At 44.3% G+C, this 25,268-nt stretch overlaps 1 protein-coding gene across 3 annotated transcripts in view; it reads right to left on the bottom strand.

Annotated features, from left to right (window-relative positions):
* The window catches only part of SMARCD3 (SWI/SNF related, matrix associated, actin dependent regulator of chromatin, subfamily d, member 3), a 157,537-nt gene that overhangs the window by 105,904 nt on the left and 26,365 nt on the right, over nucleotides 1-25,268 (bottom strand). For all 3 annotated transcript variants that reach the window (XM_065398732.1, XM_065398733.1, XM_065398734.1), the window contains one exon: nucleotides 120-242. In XM_065398732.1, the coding sequence (XP_065254804.1) occupies nucleotides 120-242 (123 nt within the window). The remainder of the gene's footprint in view (nucleotides 1-119; nucleotides 243-25,268) is intronic.

Below are 25,268 nucleotides of genomic sequence, written 5' to 3'. Positions count from 1 at the left end.
ATCCTACTCTATCAATGGAGCTTCCACTAGTTCTCCACTGAGATGGCTCCACAGCCCAATACATCACACTGAGGATGTTTTTCCTGATTCAGCTAATTGTACCATTTCCCATGTCATACCTTCATCGGTCTCTTCAGGGCTTCCTGAATGTCCACCCGCTTCCTCATAATGGTCTGGTCCAGTTTGCGTTCAAAGGCTAACAGGTCCATGTAGGCCTGGGACTCAGGAACCAACTCCCGGATCTGAGGAGGAAGCAGGGAATATCCAAACACTGGAGGCAAGGAATTCATCATATTCCAGGAACAGTAATACTTATATCTGTCTAGACCTTAGAGAGAGGGTTTGCTTAGCAGAAGTGATTGTCTCTAGGCAATACAAAGCATTTTAGATTTGTCTTTGTTTAAACTAGGGTCTCTCTACACTAGAAGAAAAGCATTTTTAAAAACAACTGTGTTTTTAAACCTTACACTTTTTAAAACCTTGGTATACACTGGGCAAGTTGTATGTTAACGTGTTAGCCGACTGAGATGAAGCCTAGGCACCCCCAGAGGCTTCAATATGACCAGCTAACAAGTGTTAACATGCAACTTGTCCTATCTATGCTACGGCTAGCTATACTAGCTAACGCATTTTTTTAAAACATCTCTTTTCCTAGTCTAGAAAAGCTCTAAGAGGAGCTGGCAAGGAGTAGGGCATGAAGAGAGGGAGACAGGAAAGAGGGACACAGGAAAAGAGAGAGAGAGAGATTTGAACAAATGAGCTGGATGCTTGGCAGGCATCCTCCCCTTAGGCTGCAGAGCCGACGACTGGAACTGGTTCCACATGTCCTTCAGCAGAACTCTTGTAGCAGTTCCTCGCTCTCTGCCTGCATATGGTCCCCATTCCATGCTACTGCACAGGGGACTCCATGGAGTGGATGGAGTATGCAACACCCCACACCCAACCTCCCCACTTGATAAGAAGAACCTGGTTCCATAGGCACATGATTTGCCTCCTGGGATATGTTCTACACTGGGAAAATGCATCATCAGAAAACATGTAAGCTAACATGCTGTTAAACATGACTTAGCACCTAGTATAGACAAGGAAGAGTCGTGTTTTAAAATTTGTTCACTGGACCCTATGATTAACCATGACCAGCGAATATGTTTTTAAACTTGACTAGCCCTTCCTATACTAGATGTTAAGCTGTGTTTAACATCACATTAGTCAGCACATTTTCTAATATGATGTATTTTCCCAGTGTAGAAATACTTTTAAAGCTAGGAGATTGGTCACAGACTATCTACTCCTGGCAATACCTGATTTGTGGATAATTGTGAGGCAGGTAGCGCTTTAAGACTTGTCTACACCTGGAGTTGTTCCTGATTAGTTTAACCTAACTGGTCTGGCACAGTTAAACAGGAACAAGGCACTCTTATTCTTGAATAAGGCTACGTCCTCACTACGGGGGGGGGGGGTCGATTTAAGATACGCAAATTCAGCTACGCGAATAGCGTAGCTGAATTCGACGTATCGCAGCCGACTTACCCCGCTGTAAGGACGGTGGCAAAATCGACCTCCGCGGCTTCCCGTCGACGGCGCTTACTCCCACCTCCGCTGGTGGAGTAAGAGCGTCGATTCGGGGATCGATTGTCGCGTCCCGACGAGACGCGATAATTCGATCCCCGAGAGGTCGATTTCTACCCGCCGATTCAGGCGGGTAGTGTAGACCTAGCCTTAGTGTGTCCAGACGTAGTTAATTAGGAACAATTATTCAGAAACAACTCCATATGCAGACGAGCCCAAAGAGGAAATGGGTTACAAACAATTCCTAGCCTAGTCTCTCTTGAGTCTCCTTGTCCATTTCTAATACTCACCCCAGCTCTCAACTAAGCAGCAAAAATATTTAACAGCTAAAATATTTCTGTACTACAGCAGTAAAGGTAACGTGACCATATTTGCCACCTGTTATTGTTTATAATCTGGGGTATACAGTTTGGATTTAGTACATTGCACAAATAGAGGGGAAATGGATAGCATGGGCTTAGAAGGCATTACTACCAGGCCAACTTCCTCAGGGGTATATACATTACTGTACTTTCTGACAGGTGTTTCAGCATACAACATATCTGGTACAAACAGGTTCACTTCACAGGAAGTAACTCCTGCCTTTGCCTGGTTCAGGCCTCCAATCAGTTGCTGTTACAGAAACACCATAGCAAAGACCGGACTGTGCTATTAACCTTGCCCAAATCTTTATTTCTGCCATTCCTCTAGTTCCAGGCCAGCTCATCATTCCAGGTCTTGCAATGCAGGAAAATACTCATTAATTCAGGCATTCAAGTCATATGTTCCACAAACCCTGGCATCCCCTCATCCATCCTGTGCCCATTGTTTGTTTGGGGCTGAGCCCTGAGTCCCCCTAATTTATTCCCTTGCAGTGTATATGATGTGGGGCAGAGCCCCATGACTTGCTAGTAAGGCCTGGAGCCAGAGAAGTACCTTTTCTTGTCCCATTAAACTCCATTCATGTTTAGCTGTGATATAAACTACTTAAAATTGTCATGTCTCTTATCTGACATTCTTCAGGAAAATGTTAGCAACACGTAAATAATAACTGAACATGAACATTCTGATGAGCCAAACCCACTCCACCACAGCAGCAGCACATACTGCACTGGGAACACCCAGGAGCTTCATCAATGATTTAGATAATGACGTGGAGAGTACACTTATAAAGTCTGTGGATGATACCAAGCTGGGAGGGGTTGCAAGTGCTTTGGAGAATACAAAAAGATCTATGAGAGAAGATTGAAAAAACAGGGTTTGTTTAGTCTGGAGAAGAGAAGACTGTGAGGGGACATGATAACAGTTTTAATGCACATAAAAGGTTGTTACAAGAAGGCGGGAAAAAATTGTTCTCCTTAATCTCTGAGGCATAGGTGATGCCAGGGGGATTCAGGGTCCGGGGGAGGCAGCATGGACCAGGGGCGAAGGGAAGGAGTGGGGATCTGGGCCGCCGTGGTCAAGAGAGTGTTGCTGGATGGTGCCTTGGCAGTCACCAGGAAGTTGACCGTGACTGTGGTGGTGAGGGGGGAGGCTGCCATTGTGCCTCCCCCATCAGTAGTTACCAGTCGCCTACACGCTGAGGACAGGACAAGGAGCAATAGGCTTAAATTGTAGCAAAGGTGGTTTAGATTGGACATTAGGAAAAACTTCCTGTCAAGGTGGTTAAGCACTGGAATAAATTGCCTAGGGAGATTGTGGGATCTCCATCATTGGAGATTTTTAAGATCAGGTTAGACAAACACCTGTCATGGATGGTCTAGATAATACTTTGTTCTGCCATGAATGCAGGGGACTGGACTAGATAATCTATCGAGGTCCCTTCCACTCCTATGATTCTATGATACAGGAGCCTGACTTCATAAACCCATATCATGTGGGCTTAAATCAAGACTGGATGTTTTTCTAAAATTATATGTTCTAGTTCAAAGAGGAATTATTTTGTGGAAATTCTATGGCCTGTGTTATGCAGGTGGGCAGATTAGAGGAGCACAGTGGTTCCTTCTGGGTTTAGAATCTATCATTTTAGAATTGGGACTGACCCGCTCTTTCAGCCCCTCAACATTATATCCAATATCAGAGAGAGCCTAGGGCCTGGACATCCCGAGTCAATTCTCCACCTCTGTGTCTGATAGTGGGAGCAATGCCTGGTACCTCTTGCACCGTATCTACCATGAGGATTGAACCTTAGGACCCCAATCCATCTACCTATATGATGAAGCTGTAGTATCTTGAATACTGCGTGCAGATGTGGATGCCCCGTCTCAAAAAAGATATATTGGAATTGGAAAAGGTTCAGAAAATGGCAACAAAAATGATTAAGCGCATGGAACAGCTTCCATATGCGGAGAGATTAATAAGACTGGAACTTTTCAGCTTGGAAAAGGAATGACTAAGGGGGGATATGATAGAGGTTTATAAAATCATGATTGGTATGGAGAAAGTAAATAAAGAAGTGTTATTTACTCCTTCTCATAACACAAGAACTACGGGTCACCAAATGAAATTAATAGGCAGCAGATTTAAAACAAAAGGAAATATTTCTTCACACTATGCACAGTCAACCCGTGGAACTCTTTGCTAGAGGATGTTGTGAAGACCAAGATTATAACAGGGTTCAAAAAAGAACTAGATAAATTCATGGTGGATATGTCCATCAATGGCTATTAGCCAGGATAAGAAGGGATGGTGTCCTTAGCCTCTGTTTGCCAGAAGCTCGGAATGGGCGACCGGGGATGGATCACTTGATGATTACCTGTTCTGTTCATTCCCTCTGACGCACCTGGCATTGGCTACTCTCAGAAGACAGGATACTGGGCTAGATGGACCTTTGGTCTTACCCAGTATGGCTGTTCTTATATAGCTCTGTGACAGAATTATCTCTCAGACATTCTGTAGAAGCTCCGTTAGACCTGCTTTACCTATCTAAGCTATTTCTGTCATGTCTGTTACCTTAGTATAAATGTTATAATGTGTTCTACAACATTCAGGTACTGAAACACCCACTAGATTATAACAAGTCTGAATGCAAAATCTAATCCATTTTGACAATCTGAGCAGCAGATGGTTTCTTTCCTCAGTTTATTACTATAAACTACAAAAAGACTGGGAAGGCTTATAAATTTTGTTCTACCTAGACAGTCACTGAGAACTCCTCTGACATCTAGTTTATGTTACATTTAGAATATTTAGCTTCTCCTGGTACAATATGGGATTTTGAAAAAAAAAAAGTATAGGGAAGTTAACAGATTTTAATGGAAGTCTTGAGCAGGAATTTAGGAGGTGGATGCAATATTCTGTTCACTCCACAAAGGAGTATCCGTCATCAGGATTTATAATTCACTGTCTCTGCCATATGCTTCACAAGGAAGTGGACCAGGAAGTATGCTCTAGGATCTCCATACGCTCATTCCAGAAGTTTTGTGGGCACACAATTTGAGCTCAAAGGTGATGGAAGCTTATAAACAGATGAAAATCCATGCAAGATTTCTTAAAAACCTTTTTACCACTGGGTATGCAAAAACTGAAGCTCTGGGAATAGAAGCATGATGAGCTGGTATAACACAGCTGCCAGATTAACTTTAGTAATACAGTACCACCAAATCTCTTCTTAAAACTCCCCTTTGCCATGATAACTACAAAACAGCTTGACAACAGTTAGGCAGCTGGTCTGCTGAGACCACATCCTATCAAGCTGATCAATAGTGCCTCATTGTAGCCTTGTGCTCCTCATCTCTCTGTATCCACCTGCTGTCTCTTGTCTTAAGAGTGTAAGCTCTCTGGGACAGGGACCAGCTCTCTGTTCTGTGCTTGTTCAGGGTAGTGGTCCAGGACTAGGACTCCTAAGCATGATCGTATCAAGTACTCAAAATAGATCCAGATTCTTTTAGAATCAAACAGACCAGAGTATTAGGGACTATAGCAGCCAAAGATGAAATACTTTTGACAGAGATTCATGTGGAAAAATCTTTTCCACTTCACTGTAAAGTTTTCCATGTTGAAGGCTTTCAGCTCTCCAGTGAAATTCAATGGACCGCTCAAGAAAATCATTATTTGTTCAATTCTAAGTGCAATCATCCAAACTGTCAGGGTCAGAGAGCTCAGATCTGAAGGCAAGATTTGTCTCTGGCAATGTGACAGGAGAACTGTGGGAAATGGCAGATGAACTGGAGGCTCTAATGTCAATGCCAAAAGATCTGAGCCCAAGGCTGCAGCTATTAATATTATGAGCTCTGTCCCGTTTTAAAATCATGACACTCTTGGGATAAGTGACACTGGAAGAAAGACACGTAGGAATCTCTGCTCCCACCCAGAAGAAAGGCATCAGTCAGGGCCCCATACTCTGAGCACCCCAGGAATAGATTAGAGAACACTGAATTTTCCCTCACTGCAAACAGGTAAACCTTTGGTTTTCCTCGCTTGTGTAAAAATATAGCCATTATCTCAGTCTTCAGAGAGCACAAGTGCTGGAAATTGCATTTTGGCTTGGATTGCCTCCTAAAGTATTGTTGTTCACTTGGTGATTCTTGGCCATTGGCAACACCAGATGAAGGATGCTTCACTCCCTAACTGCCTCCTGATATGCCAGATGAGAGTGAGCACCTCCTTGATGGTTGGGACAGTATATAAATGTGGTATTACCTGCCAACACCTGAATATTAGGATATGTTTAATTATGGTAGAACTCAGTTTCCCACATGTAGAAGGATGTTTGAGAGCTAACCAAATGTCTCTTAACTCCAACACATTTATATGCAATTTGGCCTTCCTGGGATTCCACAGAACTTGAATACTGAGTCGGTCCTGGTTTGCTCGTCAACCTATGTCTGAAGTGTGTACCACACTTTCACTTTCAATGGGGAGGGAATAGTGAGGAACACCACTTTGCACCCATTTTCTGGGATTATCCACCACTAGAAAGCTTTGAATCCGAATGGTAAATTACCAAATGGAAGTTAAACATAAGAACGGCCATACTGGGTCAGACCAAAGGTCCATCCAGCCCAGTATCCTGTCTACCGACAATGGCCAATGCCAGGTACCCCACAGGGAGTGAACCTAACAGGTAATGATCAAGTGATCTCTCTCCTGCCATCCATCTCCACCCTCTGACAAACAGAGGCTAGGGACACCATTCCTTACCCATCCTGGCTAATAGCCATTAATGGACTTAACCTCCATGAATTTATCTAGTTCTCTTTTAAACCCTATTATAGTCCTAGCCTTCACAACCTCTTCAGGCAAGGAGTTCCATAGGTTGACTGTGCGCTGTGTGAAGAACTTCCTTTTATTTGTTTTAAACCTGCTGCCCATTCATTTCATTTAGTGGCCCCTAGTTCTTATATTATGGGAACAAGTAAATAACTTTTCCTTATTCACTTTCTCCACACCACTCATTCTTTTATATACCTCTATCATATCCCCCCTTAGTCTCCTCTTTTCCAAGCTGAAAAGTCCTAGCCTCTTTAATCTCTCCTCATATGGAACACATTCCAAACCCCTAATCATTTTAGTTGCCCTTCTCTGAACCTTTTCTAATGCCAGTATATCTTTTTTGAGATGAGGAGACCACATCTGCACGCAGTATTCAAGATGTGGGCGTACCATGGATTTACATAAGGGTAATAAGATATTCTCCGTCTTATTCTCTATCCCTTTTTTAATGATGCCTAACATCCTGTTAGCTTTTTTGACTGCCACTGCATACTGCGTGGACGTCTTCAGAGAACTATCTACGATGACTCCAAGATCTCTTTCCTGATTAGTTGTAGCTAAATTAGCCCCCATCACACCGTATGTATAGTTGGGGTTATTTTTTCCAATGTGCATTACTTTACATTTATCCACATCAAATTCCATTTGCCATTTTGTTGCCCAATCACTTAGTTTTGTGAGATCTTTTTGAAGTTCTTCACAATCTGCTTTGGTCTTAACTATCTTGAGCAGTTTAGTATCATCTGCAAACTTTACTACCTCACCGTTTACCCCTTTCTCCAGATCATTTATGAATAAGTTGAATAGGATTGGTCCTAGGACTGACCCTTGGGGAACACCACTAGTTACCCCTCTCCATTCTGAAAATTTACCATTTATTCCTACCCTTTGTTCCCCGTCTTTTAACCAGTTCTCAATCCATGAAAGGATCTTCCCTCTTATCCCATGACAACTTAAATTACGTAAGAGCCTTTGGTGAGGGACTTTGTCAAAAGCTTTCTGGAAATCTAAGTACACTATGTCCACTGGATCCCCCTTGTCCACATGTTTGTTGACCCTTTCAAAGAACTAATAGATTAGTAAGACATGATTTCCCTTTACAGAAACCATGTTGACTTTTGCCCAACAATATATGTTCTTCTCTGTGTCTGACAATTTTATTCTTTACTATTGTTTCAACTAATTTGCCCAGTACCGACATTAGACTTACCGGTCTGTAATTGCCGGGATCACCTCTAGATGCCTTTTTAAATATTGGCGTTACATTAGCTATCTTCCAGTCATTGGGTACAGAAGCCAATTTAAAGGACAGGTTACAAACCATAGTTAATAGTTCTGCAATTTCACATATGAGTTCTTTCAGAAGTTGGTGCTTGATGCACAGGCCTCAAATTTGTAGAGGTTTTACTCAAGATCTAGTAAATGAAGTGACCTGGATACACAATCCCGTGAACTGTAGAAATTTGAAGTAATAGCTCATGGTTTGATGAGACAAAGATCTAACCAGATTGATTGTTTTGAATTTCTTGAAATCTGTCTGGATTTGCAGATTGAGCCAAGAACAGCCTTTAGGAAGGAGAGTCTCAGTGGTGTAAAAATAAACTTGTTCCAGCAAATCATAGGACTCAACAACTGGAACAGAGAGCAGATTTACTGAACAGCTAGTCATACATTCTGAGCACTGAAACCTTATAATGATTAAGAAATGATTAAACATATATTCCTGGCTGTTACTGCTAGGTACTTTGGGAAGACTCCTGAACGTAAGAATGGCCATACCGGGTCAGACCAATGGCCCATCGAGCCCAGTATCCGGTCTTCCCTCTGAAACATCTGGCACTGGCCACTGTTGGAATGAACAGAACAGGTCAATTGTGAGTGATCCATCCCGTGATCCACTGCCAGCTTCTGGCAATTGGAGGTTTAGGGACACCTGAAGCATGGGGCTGAGTCCCTGAGCACCTTGGCTGATAGTCTATCAATGGCTATCCTCCATGAACTCACCTAATTCTTTTTTGAACCAAGTTATACTGGTGGCCTTCACAGCATCCCCTGGCAATGAGTTCTTCAGATTTACTCTGTATTGTCTGAAGAAGTACTTCCTTATGTTTGTTTTAAACCTGCTGCCTATTAAGTTCAATGGGTGACCCCTGGTTCTTGTGTTATGTTAAGGGGTAAATAATACTTCTTCGTTCACTTTCTCCACACCAGTCATGATTTTTTAGACCTCTAGCATATTCCCTCCTCCCCATCATCTCTTTTCCAAGATGAACAATCCCAGTCTTTTTAATCTCTCTTTGTATGGAATCTGTTCCATACCCCTAATAATTTTTGTTGCACTTCTCTATACTTTTTTTGATTTCTAATATATATATTTTTGAGGTGGGGTGATCATAACTGCACGCAGTATTCAAGGTGTGGATATGCCAGGGATTTATATAGTGGCGTTATAATATTTTCTGTTTTATTATCTATCCCTTTTCTAATAGTTCCTAACGTAGTTAGCTTTTTTTGACTGCCGCTGCACATTGAGTGGATGTTTTCAGAGAATTATCCACAATGACTCCAAGATCGCTTTCTTGAGTGGTAACAGCTAATTTAAAGCCTTTCATTTTGTATGTATAGTTGGGATTATGTTTTTCAATATGCATTACTTGGCACTTAGTAGCACTGAATTTCATCTGCCATTTTGTTGCCCAGTTTTGTGAGATCCTTTTGTAACTCTTTGCAGTCTGCTTTGGACTTAACTACCTTGAGTAATTTTGTATCGTCTGCAAATTTTGCCACTCCACTGTTTATTCCTCCATCACCTTTGTCCACGTGCTTTGTTTACCCCTTCAAAGAATTCTAACAAATTGGTGAGGCATGATTTCCCTTTACAAAAGTTGTGTTGACTCTTCCCCAACAAATTGTGTTCTTCTATGTGTCTGATAATTCTGTTCTTTACTATAGTTTCAACCAATTTGAAGTTAGGCTTATTAGCATGTAATTGCCAGGATCGTCTCTGGAGCTTTTTTTAAAAAAGCAGTGTCACTTTAGCTATTTACCAGTTGTCTGGTACAGAGTCTGATTTAAGTGATAGGTTACATATCAGAGTTAGTAGATCTGCTGTTTTAGATTTGTGTTCCTTCGGAACTCCCGAGTAAATACTGTCTTGTACTTGTGACACGTTACTGTTTAATTTATCAATTTGTTCCGACACCTCCATCTGGGACAGTTCCTCAGATCTGTCACCTAAAAAGAATGGCTTGGGTGTGGGAATCTCCATTACATCCTCTGCAATGAAGATCAATGCAAAGAATTCATTTAGTTTCTCTGTAACAGCATTGTCTTCCTTGAGTGCTCCTTGAAAACCACTGGTCCTACCGACTGTTTGGCAGGTTTCCTGATTCTGAGGTACTTACAAAAACGAACAGCAAATTTTTTTGTTAAGTCTTCTGCTAGTTGCTCTTCAAATTCTTTTTTGTCCTGCCTAATTATACTTTTAAACTTGACTTGCCAGAACTTATGCTCCTTTCTATTTTCCTCAGTAGGATCTGACTTCCACTTTTTAAAGGATGCCTTTTTGCCTCCAACTGCTTGTACGCTCTTGTTGAACAAATGTGGCATTTTTTGTCCTTCCCCCACACTCCTCCCCAGTTGAGAGTATACATTTAATTTGAGCCTCTATTATGGTGTTTTAAAATAGTTTCCATGCAGCTGGCAGGCATTTCACTCTAGTGACTGTTCCTTTTAATTTCCGTTTAACTATCTTCCTCATTTTTGTGTAGTTCCCCTTTTTAAAGTTAAATGCTACTGTGTTCAGTTTCTTTGGCATTTCCCCCCTTACAAGGATGTGAAATTTAATTTAGGGCTGTCAAGCAATTAAAAAAAAATCGCGATTAATCGCATTGTTAAACAATAATAGAATGCCATTTATTTAAATATTTGTGGATGTTTTCTACATTTTCAAATATATTGATTTCCGTTACAACACAGAATACAAAGTGTACAGTGCTCACTTTAGATTTATTTTTGATTACAAATATTTGCACTGTAAAAAACAAAAGAAATAGTATATTTCAATTCACCTAATACAAGTACTGTAGTGCAACTTCTTTATAATGAAAGTTGAACTTACAAATGTAGAATTATGTACAAAAAATAACTGCAATGTAAAACTTTAGAACCTACAAGTCCACTCAGTCATACTTCTGCAAATTGTAACCAAACTTGTTTGAATGAGCTGGAGATAAATGCTGCCCACGTCTTGTTTACAATGTCACCTGAAAGTGAGAACAGGCGTTCGCATGGCACTGTTGTAGCCGGCATCACAAGATAATTACGTGCCAGATGCGCTAAAAATTTATATGTCCATTCATGCTTCAACCACCATTCCAGAAGACATGCGTCCATGCTAATGATGGTTCTGCTCGATAATGATCCAAACCAGAGCGGACCGACACATGTTCATTTTCATCATCATGAGTCAGATGCCACCAGCAGAAGGACTTGTAGGCTTTAAAGAAGTGGTTCTCAAACTTTTTTTGTGTGGACCACTTGAAAATTGCTGAGGGTCTCGGCGGACCACGTAATGATCTTTCCAAATGTTGTTTGTACCGTTAACTAACTATTGTAAAGCACTTTGGATAAAAGTGCTATATAAAAAAAACTTAGTAATTAACTTTTTTGGTCTACAAATAAAAGCACACAACTCATATTTTAGGCCTGGTCTACACTACGAGTTTAGGTCGAATTTAGCAGCGTTAAATTGAATTAACCCTGCACCCGTCCACACAACGAAGCCATTTACTTCGACATAAAGGGCTCTTAAAATCGATTTCTGTACTCCTCCCCGACGAGGGGAGTAGCGCCGAAATCGACATTGCCGGTTCGAATTAGGGTTAGCACCAGCATGGACCGTACGGGAGGTACTGGATCTGATCGCTGTATGGGGAGAGGATTCCGTGCTAGCAGAACTACATTCCAAAAGACGAAATGCCAAAACATTTGAAAAAAATCTCCAAGGGCATGATGGAGAGAGGCCACAATAGGGACTCATATCAGTGCCGCGTGAAAGTTAAGGAGCTCAGACAAGCGTACCAGAAAACCAAAGAAGCAAACGGACGCTCCGAGGCAGAGCTGCAGACATGCCGCTTCTACGCTGAGCTGCATGCAATTCTGGGGGGGGGGGGGAAAGAGCGCCACCACTACCCCACCCCTGACCGTGGATTCCGATGAGGGGTTAATCTCAGCCATGCCTGAGGATTTTGCGGATGGGGAAGATGAGGAGGAGGAGGAGGAGGAGGACGAGCTTGCAGAGAGCACACAGCACTCCGTTCTCCCCAACAGCCAGGATCTTTTTCTCAGCCTGACTGAAGTACCCTCCCAAGGCAGTATCCCAGACAATAAAGTCATGGAAGGGACCTCTGGTGAGTGTACCTTTGTAAATATAAAACATGGTTTAAAAGCAAGCATTTTTTAAATGATTAATTTGCCCTGAGGACTTGGGATGCATTCTCAGCCAGTACAGCTACTGGAAAAGTGTGTTAACGTGTCTGGGGATGGAGGGGAAATCCTCCAGGGACATCTCCATGAAGCTCTCCTGGAGGTACTCCAAAAGCCTTTGCAGAAGGTTTCTGGGCGGTGCAGCCTTATTCCGTCCTCCATGGTAGGACACTTTACCACGCCGTGCTAGTAGCAAGTAATCTGGTATCATTGCATGCCAAAGCCTGGCAGCATGTGGTCCCGGTGTTTGCTGGCATTCAAGCAACATCCGTTCTTTATCTCGCTGTGTTATCCTCAGGAGAGTGATATTGTTCATGGTCACCTGGTTGAAATACGGGAATTTAATTAAGGGGACAGAGGTGGCCGTTCCTACTGGGCTGTTTGCCTGCGGCTGAAAAGAAATCCTTCCCTGCAGTTAGCCAAGCGGTGGGGGGGGGGGGACATTGGCGCTGAGCTTTTCGCATTTGGCTAGCAAGGATCTTCCCTGATACCAGCCACACGGTGGGGGGTGGGGTAAAGCAATCATCCCAGAGAATTGGATGGGGGGGGGGGGTTTAGTTTGGTTTCTGCTGCTGCATGTTAACATGAAAAATCGCAGCACTCAACGGGCTTTGCTTGGTATGGGAAAGGAGGGCGCTGCTTTTATGAAGGTTGCAGAAGCCAAAAGACAATGGCTTACCATGGCCGCATGCAAGCCAAATTCTGTTGCCCGGCCCTGCGTCTGTGATCTCTAACACCAAAGCCACAGGCACTCAATATTAAGATGCAAAATGCGACTCTGTACCGAAATCACATCTGCTATGTAATGTGAATAGTGTTGTTCACCGTGAAAGAGTATAAGCATTGTTCTGTAAAATGTACCTTTTAAATACTTCTCTCCCTTTTTTCCCCTCCCGCAGCTGCAAATTTTTCAAGCCTCCCTCCTCCGTCCCGAAGGCTATCTCAGATAAGGCGCTGAAAAAAACGCACGCGAGATGACATGTTCTCAGAGATCATGCAGTTGACCCGCGATGAAAGAGCTCATCTGAATGAGTGGAAGGACACGGTATCAAAGTACAGGAAAGCTGCCAATGAACATGAGGACAGGAGGGACCAACGTAAGGACAGGAGGGACGCTCGAGATGAGAGGTGGCAGCAGGAAGATCATACCCTTCTAATCGCCCTGGTGTCTGGCTGCGTGTAATCAGCGGCCAGGCGATTTGCCTCAACCTCCCACCCCGCCATAAAGGTCTCCCCCTTACTCTCACAGAGATTGTGGAGCACACAGCAAGCAGCAATAACAATGGGAATATTAGTTTGGCTGCGGTGTGAGCGAGTCAGTAAAGTGCGCCAGCGACCCTTTAAACGTCCAAATGCACATTCTACCACCATTCTGCACTTGCTCAGCCTGTAGTTGAACAGCTCCTGACTACTGTCCAGGCTGCCTGTGTATGGCTTCATGAGCCATGGCATTAAGGGGTAGGCTAGGTCCCCAAGGATAATTATAGACATGTCAACATCCCCAGTGGTTATTTTCTGGTCTGGGAAGTAAATCCCTTGCTGCAGCCATTTAAACAGACTAGTGTTCCTGAAGACGCGAGCGTCATGAACCCTTCCGGGCCATCCCATGTTGATGAAACGTCCCTTGTGATCCACCAGTGCTTGCAGCACCATTGAAAAGTACCCCTTGCGGTTTATGTACTGGCTGCCCTGGTGCTCCGGTGCCAAGATAGGGATATGCGTTCCATCTATTGCCCCACCACAGTTAGGGAATCCCATTGCAGCAAAGCCATCTACTATGACCTGCACATTTCCCAGAGTCACTACCTTTGGTAGCAGCAGCTCAGTGATTACTTTGGCTACTTGCATCACAGCAGCCCCCACACTAGATTTGCCCACTCCAAATAGATTCCCGACTGACCAGTAGCTGTCTGGCGTTTTTCAGGTTCTGGTTCAGCATAGACTGCACGATAATGCGCGAGGTGTTTACAATGTTCATGACTGCTGTCTTGAGCTGAGCAGGCTCCATGCTTGCCGTGGTATGGCGTCTGCATAGTTCACCCAGGAAAAAAGGCGCGAAACGGTTGTCTGCTTTTGCTTTCACGGAGGGAGGGGTGAGGCTGTACCCAGAACCACCAGCAACAATGTTTTTTGCTCCATCAGGCATTGGGATCTCAACCCAGAATTCCAATGAGCGGGGGAGACTGGGGGAACTATGGGATAGCTACCCACAGTGCAACACTCCGGAAGTCGACGCTAGCCTCGGTACATGGATGCACACTGCCGAATTAATGTGCTTAGTGTGGCTGCATGCACTCGACTTTATACAATCTGTTGCCAAAAATCAAATTCTGTAAAATCGGAGTAATCACGTAATGTAGACATACCCCAAATATCAGTAATCTTACCCTTCTAATGCGACGGATGTGCCCTCTCTCCCACGTAGCAGCAGCACCCGAGCTGGGGCTGGGAAAGAGGGAGGGGGTGTCTCTCCCCCGCCACAGAAGCCAAAGAGCTGAGGCTGGGAAGGAGAGCCATCTCTCCCTGGCAGCTGCAGCCCTTGAGCTGGGGAAAGTCACCTCTTTCTCTGGCCGCCGCAGCCCTGCATGTCCCAAATTCCCCCCACCCCCTCTTCTCACCCCACTGACCCCTCCCACCTATCCCCTATACCCCCCAAGGGTACCACCTCACCTTACACGTGTGTCTTCTCCAGGGTCCAGGCACCTAATTAGTGGAGCCAGGCCTGCACAGCTCCACTAATTAGGTGGATAGCCCTTCATTCTCACGTGTGCAGCCGCACAGATGCGCACCTTAGAGGGAACTATCCGCGGACCACCTGAATGGAGATCGTGGACCACAGGTGGTCCATGGACCACAGTTTGAGAGCCTCCGCTCTAAAGTTTTACATTGTTTTGTTTTTGAGTGCAGTTATGTAACAAAAAAAATAAAAATCTACATTTGTAAGTTACACTTTCACGATAAAGAGATTGCACTACAGTACTTCATAGAATCATAGAATATTAGGGTTGGAAGGCACCTCAGGAGGTCATCTAGTCCAACTCCCTGCTCAAAGCAGGACCAATCCCCAACTAAATCATCCCAGCCAGGGCTTTGTCAAGCCCTACTTGTATGAGGTGAATTGAAAAATACTATTTCCTTTGTTTATCATTTTTACGGTGCAAATATTTCTAATAAAAAATAATAATATAAATAATAATATAAAGTGAGCATTGTACACTTTGTATTCTGTGCTGTAATAGAAATCAATATATTTGAAAATGTAGAAAAACATCCAAAAATATTTAATAAATTTCAATTGGTATTCTATTGTTTAACAGGGCAATTAATCGTGATTAATTTTTAATTTTAATCACAGTTTAACTCAAAAAATTATCACATGAGTTAACTGCGATTAATCGACAGCCCTAATTTAATTACATTATTGTCGTTATTACGGAGCAGTTCAGGTGAAATTATAGGAAGGACAAATGAAAGAACTTAGTTCTGGAAATTATCTGAACACACACATAACTAGGGCTGCTTCTTATGTGTCAGACAGATATAAGGAATGATGGATCCTTTAAGTCATAGAATCATAGACTATCAGGGTTGGAAAGGACCTCAGGAGGTCATCTAGTCCAACCCCCTGCTCAAAGTCAAGACAGCTGGACAAGTCCTGTGGCAACAACAAGAAGGAATTACAGAGACTATGCAGAACTTTATTCCATACCCATCACCATGCTAGCTGAAGTTAAGGTCACTATACAGAATGTGAACCTTGGGATGTATTTGTTGTGTTTTCTTAAACCTTGTGTGGAATGAAGGACACCTTTAACTTTTTTTTAAACGAGGAAATATTGGGAACAAAACCCTTTTCCATGGCATTACTGAGATCATTTAAACAGTTCTAATTTGGAGAAGGGAGACCACTTCATCTCTCAGTACTCTCTTATGAGGGAGATTTGGGAAGTAGCATGGAGTATAATTAAAGCTACGTTTTAGTCTTGGGTATTTTTAGTAAAAGTCATGGACAGTAAACAAAAATACACAGCCCGGGACCTGTCCATGACATGTACTATATACCCCTGACTAAATCTTGGGGAGGGGGCAGCCCAGGGGTACCAAGGTTGCTGGGGGGGGGCGGGCGGGCCATGAACTCTGCTGGTGCTGCGGGCAGGTGGTGGTGGCAGGGCTGGCAGGCTCCCTACCTGGCACCGTGCCTCCCTGGAAGCAGCGACATCCCCCCTCCCTCAGCTCCTAAGCGGAGGCATGGTCAGGCAGCTCTGCGCAATGCCTCCGCCCCAAGCACCAGCTCCACAACTCCCACTGGCCGGGAACCACGGCCAATGGGAGCTGCGAGGGCAGTGCCTGCAGGCAGAGGCAGCACGCAGAGTCCCCTGGCTTCACCTCCGCCTAGGAGCCAAGGGACATGTCACCGCTTCTGGGAAGCCCCCCCGAGGTAAGCACCTCCCAGAGCCCTCACCCCCTCCCACACCCCAACCCCCAGCCCTGAGCTCCCTCCCATACCCAAACTCCTGCTGCTGCTGCTGGCAGAGAGGGGCGTGGTGGACCGAGACTGCCCTAGCAGCAGCCAGTGTGGCTGGCCCAGGGTCTGCCTGAGCAGCTCAGGCGGCCCCCAGGCCAGCTGCTGCAGAAATCACGGAGGTCCCGGAAAATTACGGAATCCGTGACTTCGGTGACAAACTCTCAGCCTTAAGTACAAGTATAATTGGATGGTGCACCTTTTCTGTGTGACTGAAGTTATTCTCCTCCAGACCAGAAAAGAAGACAAAAGATGGACTAGATACATGGACTGGGATTGAGAAGTTAAAAGGTTTGCCACAGATGCCGCAATAAGATTCTCCAGCATCTTGTAAAAAAAAAAACCCAAAACTTAAATTATTGTGTCAGTGTTGAAGTAGTAACACTATCAATAAGGGGGCTGAGGGAGCAGACATCTATTTGTGATGTCTTCTTCATCTCTTTGAGAAAGATTTCTCTGAAGTGATCTCTGGAAGCGGCATTACTGAGGTTCTGTATGATTCTAACCGGACTCCCTTCAATAACACAATGAAGATGATCTTTGCTGGAAAGCTGGTTGAGAGAAACCCCAAAACTGAGCTTTTTCAAAGTATTATCAATTTTTGAACTAAAAAGATTCAATCCTTCAACTGGAAGATCTTTGACATTAGCCTTGACATTAAGTAGCAGACTGGAGCTCTTCAGCCAGACATTCTTTCTCAAAGTGAACACATCCCGCTGTGAATGAGAAGTCATATCCACCACTCACTGAGTGAGTGATTTAACTCTTGCGCACTCTCAAATAACCTTGGCTTCCTTCATGAACTGCTCTGGAAGGTGTTCAAGCAAAGATGCGATCATGTTCAAGGGACAGAACCCACACCAGGCAAGACAACAGTTGATAACTAGCTAGCTTTATCTGAATGGTAGCCTAGGAGTATGCCTTGCAGCCAAGGATTTCCCTCTTCCTCAGATCTTGTCTGGAGTACCTATTTTGAAGCTCTACAAGGCTCCTTCTGTGACTGCAGATACCACAATGCTTCTGGAGCTGTGATGGAACTTGGTAAGTCTTGGCAACATCTGCACAATTACTGGAGTAAGCCAGAAATCCTCTGCTGGCTCAGAGAGACCATTTTGTTGATTGATATGGCCCACCTTGTCCCTGGAGCAAGTCGTGAAGATGTCATTCTCAAAAGCCTCTGTAATTCTGCAGATCAGGACCTAGAAGTTCTTAAAATGGTCAAAAGGCAAAGATTATGTGGATGCCACTATGTCATCATCTTTATTTGACTCATCAGTCTCCTCTGAATTCAGTGATTCTTCATCTGAAGATGGGAAAGATGCAGACTATGAAGGCACCTTCTCAGAGGGCACATGGGCTGGTACCACAGAGGTCAGGCCCAAGAGGCTGATAAGTCCTAGGTGTCTTATTCCTTTGTGACACTGTGATGGTGGTTGTCACCAAGGTCAACATTACCATGGTGTACAAGCAACAAAAGCACAGGGAGGCATTCAGCTACCCACTGGGGCTGGAGAAAACTGCTACCTGAAAGCCAGATGCTCATGGATTGTTCCAGATCAGAGACCACTCAGAATGAGCCTCACACTGCATCTGGTATCATGGTGCAGATGCTAGGGTAATGGGAGCTATACAAGTACCTAGATAAATCCCTGATGGCAATGGGGCCGCCACTGTGGGATCACCAAACTGGGAGTTTGTATCCTAGTTTAACTCTCTCTTGGTGCAGAAGACTCAGGAGGAATAAATACATAAAAGGCTGTTTAGATACAGCAGAGGAAGGAAAGGAAACATGGAGGAAATAGCGGGGAGGGATAGCTCAGTGGTTTGAGCATTGGCCTGCTAAACCCAGGGTTGTGAGTTCAATCCTTGAGGGGGCCACTTAGGGATCTGGGGCAAAATCAGTACTTGGTCCTGCTAGTGAAGGCAGGGGGCTGGACTCGATGACCTTTCAAGGTCCCTTCCAGTTCTAAGAGATGGGATATCTCCATTATTTATTTATTTATTTAAAGCTAGCTTTTCCATGGCAAGAGTTCTGACCCACTTAAAGCTTTCACATGATCTGGTGCTAACGCATACCCAACTGGCTCACTAATGCTAAAACTACGCTCCAGAGCCTCAACATTCATTCAGTCTGAAGGGTTTGGTGCTGAATAAAACTTCCCAGCCATCAAGATTCCTCATATCTAGGGAGACTCTTTTCACCAACTCACTACAGGATTTGTGACGCCAGTCTTCCTCAGAGTGAGAGGAAGGAAAGAAATTGGAATCATGGATCCCTTCCCCTCTGCTTCTTCTCCAGAGATGCCGGAGGGCTTGAACTCAATGGGTCAACTGACCTCAAACTTCTGAGAGTAATTCAGAACCAAACAAATATTGGTTCCATTCTTTTATTTCCTCTTGGGTTTCTGCACTGAGGGCATTGAGGATCTACTGGGCACACATTCAGCCTGTTCCTCAGAATAAGATTAGTTGATTTTTAATATCTCTTCAAAAAGGAATAGACAGAGCCAAGACCCCCAATTCTAGCAAGCCTGAGTAGGAAGCTGGTTCACCTCTACCACTTGTGAGCAAATGAACCTGTCTTAGACATTTCAGACAGTGCACATATTGTTCAAAAGGCCAACATTTTTGCATTACAAGAGGCACACCACTTGAAGCCCAACTTCTTGTCAGCCATTGAACTGACTGAAACCAGCAGTCCTGAATGGCAAATTGCAACTAGGTCAGTATACTCAATACTACTGCAAGTATCAGGGGGTAGCCGTGTTAGTCTGTATCCACAAAAACAACAAGGAGTCTGGTGGCACCTTAAAGACTAACAGATTTATTTGGGCATAAACTTTTGTGGGTAAAAAATCCACTTCATCAGATACTACTGCAGTGATCAAATGGAATGGAAGCATACTTGGGTTCAATGCTCCTTAGATACCCTTCGTTCCTATATTCTAATAAGCAAGGGAGTAGGCATGTGTAATCGACACTACTTCAAAGAGTGCTCTGTGCTTGACACATCCCAGAAATGTCCCAAATAGAAAGTCCCATAAACATGGTAAATGCAATACATGGTGGGCACTCATGATCACTGATCAATACCATTCAGACAAGCCTTGACCCTGTGAAAGGCAATGTGATATTGCATACAGGAGTTATACAAGAGTCCACCTCTCAGTCAGAGTAATCAATCAGCCATGAGTAATTAGTCCTAACATGGGCAAATCTCAGAAACACCTTACCCAGGATCTTAGTACCGGCTAAAAAAAATCTATCCTGTTTATGATTTTGTTTATGTTTATGATAACTAAGTAAAAGCAGGCTCTAGATCATAGGTCTATAAAGCAGGACCACAGGAAGAGTACTAGATCATTAATCATTAGTGGCTCTTGACAGAAGGACTAATAAGGGCGATCCTGTAGGTCCTTTTCAATGAATCACGTTTCTTCACTGACAGCACAGCACCAATGAGCCCAGCCATCTCTGTGGTACATATCCATGACTCACTTGGGAGTCCAGGGCCTAGACCAAGTTAAAATTCATCAGCCATAGAATACAGTCAGCTCCAAGGAAGGCTGCATTTTCTTCTCCCCACTTTGAATGTGAATTATTTCCCAATCCGCTTGTCTTTGAGAAGCAATGTGCTCAGTACGGGAAGTCAAGATTCCTGGCCTGACTTTGGCACTGATTCACTGTGAGGGCTCTGACTCATATTACTGACTCATCATGGAGAGAGACAGGGTTTGAGAATGTCAGCACCAGCTGTAGACCGTGCAGTATGAGAAGGGTTGGAGAAATATGTTAAAGCAGTAGTAGCAACAAAAGTTAATTGAGCCACCACAAAACCAACAACAGAAGTGAGAGACAGCTGTGACACTAGCAACAATGGGACTACATTGGAATCCAACAGAAGTGATAAAGTCTGGCATGATGTGAGTAAGCGCCATAGCTGCAGCACTTCCAGAGGCTGAACAGAAATCAGTTTTTCACAGCGACTGGACAAGGGAATAGAAATGAGATGCACCTGCTTCCTAATGAACACAGATTGTAGACATACTTGTCTGAAATCATCTGGCCTTATTCAGTGGCTCCTCTGGCTTACTGGGTTCAAACGTTTTATCAGAATGATTGCTTTAGCACAGCTAGTAAGTAAAATAAGTCTCTTGTGCTGCCACCATTGTTCCCTCATAGCCGTATTTATTATTAATTACTACTACTATTACGACTTAACATTTATAATGCAGTACTCAGTAGAAACCAGGTGGGGTTCTAGAAACATATAATAAATGAATGACGGTCTCTGCCCCAAACAGCTTGTAACCTAAAAGACAAGGCTTAATAAGACAAGCAAGTGACAAGTGGGCTGGGGCAGAGGGGGTAACAAATATGAGAGGATGAGCACAATTCTTAGGGAATCAATAGCAGTGATCACAGCTTGTTGTCAGGTTGCAGTTGCTACAGGCATTACAGAAGAGATGAGTTTTGATGATGTAATTGGAGGAGATGGTACTTAAAGTTATGCTTATGGAAAGGTGCCCCCAAAAAGATGATGTACAGGGAGAAAAAGAGAGGGCCAGGACAGAGCCCTAAGGAATGCCCATCGAAAGAGGGAGAGATGAGGAAGAGGACCTACTCAACAAGACATTGATGGAGTGATCTGAAAGGCAGGAGGAGAACCATGAGAGAACAGTCATGAAAGCCAGGGGATGACATGATTTTGAGAAGAAGAGGATTGACTGTATTGTCAAAGTAGCTGATTGGTCAAGAAGGAGGAGTATGAAATTTGATCAGAAAGAAGTCAGAGACCTTAGCGAGACCAATGCATACAGTAGAACCTCAGAGTTATAAACACCAGAGATACAAACTGACCAGTCAACCATGCAACTCATTTGGAAACAGAAGTTCACAATCAGGCAAGCAGCAAAGAAAAGAAAAAAAGCAAATACAGTACAGTACTGTGTTAAACAAACTACTAAAAAATAATAAAATTATTATTATTATTTATTATTATTATTATTTATTATTATAAAGGGAACGTTTAAAAAAAAGATTTGACAAGGTAAGGAAACTGTTTCTGTGCTTGTTTCATTTAAATTAAGATGGTTAAAAGCAGCAATTTTCTTCTGCATAGTAAAGTTTCAAAGCTGTATTAAGTCAATGTTCAGTTGTAAACTTTTGAAAGGACAACCCATAACATTTTGTTCAGAGTTATGAACATAGTCATCATTCCCAAGGTGGTCATAACTCTGATGTTCTACTGTATTTGTACTTTGAGGAGAGGAACCTGAACAAAGTGGGAGGTGAGGGCAGGATGAGAAAAGTCAAGAAATGGGAGGGAATGGGGTTACTGAGGCAGGTGGAGGGGTTAGAGGAGGAGAGCAGGGAAATAGTCTCAGAGTCTGTGACAGGAAAGAGGGGGAAGAAGAGAGTGTGATGGGGAGGGGAGAGGTCACATCGGGATTCACAGATTCAGAAGGGCCTGTAGGAACCATTATGATTATTTTGCCTGACCTCGTGCATAACACAGGCCTGATAATCTCATCCAGTGATTCCTTTATCCAGTCCATCACTTCCAGTTGAGCTAGAGTGCATCTGTCAGAAAGAGATGCCCAGGTACGATTTTCAGATTCCAAATAACTGAGAATCCACCTTATCCATAGGTCAGTTTTTCCATGGTAGTTCTCACGGATAAAAAATGTATGTCTTATTTTTAGTCTGAATCTGTCTAGCTTTAGCTTCCATCCAGTGGCTCTCATTCTGTTTTTGTCTCTTGGATCAGAGAGCACTCTACTATCAAAAATCTTCTCCTCATTTAGAATTTATAGACTGTGATAAAGTCAAGTCTTAACCTTCTCTTAGTTAAACTAAATAGACTGAGGTTTTGTTGATTTTTTTCTTTGCAGAAATTGGCAAGATTCTGCATGGACAGCAAGGAGAAGGGCTTTAAGAGGGAGTCAAAAGTGGACTGTCATACTCTCAATCCTTTTTGCCATCAGTATGGAGAAGGAGAGTTTGGCCAGGAAGATAGTAGATCTGAAGGAGGAGAGAACAATTGTGTAGCAGAGGAAGTCAGCATGATCCATGGGACTTCCATCAGAGAAACTCAGCAATATGGCAGCAGGAGCTGAGGAAGTAGATGATGGGGAAGAGCCAGGGACAGGGGTTGCCAGGACAGACCTTGTGGCATATGAGTGAGGCAACCAAGTCAAGAGTGTTGGCTAGTGCAAACTGGAGGGAATCATGGATTGGAGTCAGTAGAACAAGGGAAGGAGAAAAGTCATTGACACTGATGGGACTAGAAGTCCCAGAAGGAGTGGGGAGATGACGATATTGAAAGAGATGAGCCAGTGGTTGTAGAGGACAAACTCTGTGATAAAGAGATCAGAAGGCTGTGCTTGGTGAAGAGCAAGTCAAGTGAGTGGTGATTATGGTGAGCAAGTCAAAGTAAAAGAGAGGAGACAGGTGCCTAATGTATCTGATGGGTTGTCAACATGGAATATGAAGTCAACATGGATGGATGTGGCAAACTGTGATGACAAGAAGATGGAGATACAGGAATCAGAGTCACAGAAGAAGGTGGATGTGGGAGGAACTGGGTGGGTGGGGAAGGGGAGAAGACAGATGAGTCAGATGAGTGCTGCTCAGGGGAGAAGGCAGGAAGGGCTGGAGGCAGAGGAGGGGAGCATGACACCCACCATGTTCCTTTTGGGACAATTCAAGGAAGGGACTTTGAGAGAAGTGGCCACCATAAGAGAGAGAGGCTACAGAGGCTGTTGTCAGATGGGGGATTCAGGTCTTGAGAGCCAAGAGACCATAGGGAACAGAGGATGAAGCGGTGATGGATGGCTGTGATCTTTTTTGAGATGGAACTGGCATTCAGAGAGAACAGGAGAAGACAAGGAGGGCATGGGAGCAAGTGGGATGGGTATAAGGTTTGAAAAAGACCATGAGGTGGAGGTGATGTGAGGGAAAGAGGAAGGAACAGATTTGAAGTTAATGTTGGTGAATATAACCCACTAAACTCTCAGCCTTGTAATTTTGCAACATGTCTGCCTGTGTGTCACACTAGGCTGAGCTGGCTGTGTACAATTAAATATATGCAAAATGAAGCACAACTCAAGCAGCTAACAATGGTAGCAGCTGTGCTGGCTCTCAGCAAAGAGCAGCACCAAGTTCCAGCAGTGACTGGCTGCAGTGCAGGCTTAATCAGAGCATGTGTGTGTCCAGGTGGGTGTGATCTGTTTGCCCATTCTCCAGCCTCTCTGCCAAGGCCACTGCTGGAACCAGCAGCCTACACTGAGGAAACCACTCATTCTCACTACTTTTCCCCACTCCTTACTCAGAAAACAAGATAGTTTTTAAGAGGGAGTACAATTTGTTTTGAGACTTTCCCTCAACCTCCAGGAAGCACTAGGAGAAAGGCAACAAAAAGGCTGAGGAATGACTGAAAAATATTTATCACATACTATAGGTCACATGGGGGAGTGTGGTCTGGGGGTGGGGTCTATATCCAGCCACTGATTGGATAGAAAGCTCTCATGAGACTTGGAAGCATGAATTGTGCATGCTCCCAATAACCACAGCTAGAGTGTGACGAACTGGGACTGTTTTTACTGTAATCTGTAAGTGCTGACAGGGGAGTGTGGCTAGAATGGTCTCCATTGGGGGATGGGAGAATGACCGAAGGGAAATACCTGAGCCTGTAACATGAGAACCCAGGAGGGGGCTGGGGCGAGGTGACACCTTTGCCTGGGAAACTAAACAAAGGCTGAGGGAGGGGTCGCTGAAGGCAGAGTCTGGGAAGCTAGCTGGTGAGAAGGCTGGAGGCAGGGAGGGCTCTGACCTCTGGAGGGGGCTTGGGGTGCCCAAGGACCCCAAGATGGACCTAACTGAGGGGTATCCTGTTGTCTGTGCCTGCACGACCTGTCTCGGACTGTATTCCCGTCGTCTAAATAAACCTTCTGCTTTACTGGCTGGCTGAGAGTCATGGTGAATCGCAGGAAGCCGGGGGTGCAGGGCCCTGAGTCCCCCCTTACTCCGTGACAACTGGTGGCAGCGGTGGGATCTACTGCACCCCGTGGACGGCGCTTCCTGCAGTAAGTGACTGGGGAGAAATAAAGCGAAGGGGGATTGACGGGGACCAGGCGTGCTGAGGAGTCAGAGAGAGACGGTTATCACCCCTGGGAGTGTGTGACCAGCGAGAAGGACTTTTGCAGTAACAGGGTCCCCCGGGGGATCGCAGCGAGTGGTCCCGGGGCGGAGGAGTCTGCAGCTCGACCCTGGCAGAGAGGTGGTGACCTCGAGAAGGGCTGGCACACTAGGGGTCTCCCTGGAAACTGTGGGGAGCGGTGAGCACACAGGCCTGTAAGTGGCCAGCAGGAAGATGTATGCCAAGCGGCTTAAGAGCGACCTGGTGGAGCTGTGCAAGCAGAGGGGGGTGCGCATTGGGAAGCTCACCAAAGAACAGCTCATTGCCCAGCTGGAGAAGGGAAATCGCGCGAATAAA

The sequence above is a fragment of the Emys orbicularis genome, chromosome 2, assembly GCF_028017835.1.
Source record: "Emys orbicularis isolate rEmyOrb1 chromosome 2, rEmyOrb1.hap1, whole genome shotgun sequence".
NCBI classification, from domain to species: domain Eukaryota; kingdom Metazoa; phylum Chordata; order Testudines; family Emydidae; genus Emys; species Emys orbicularis.
This window is presented reverse-complemented; position numbering and strand designations above follow the sequence as displayed.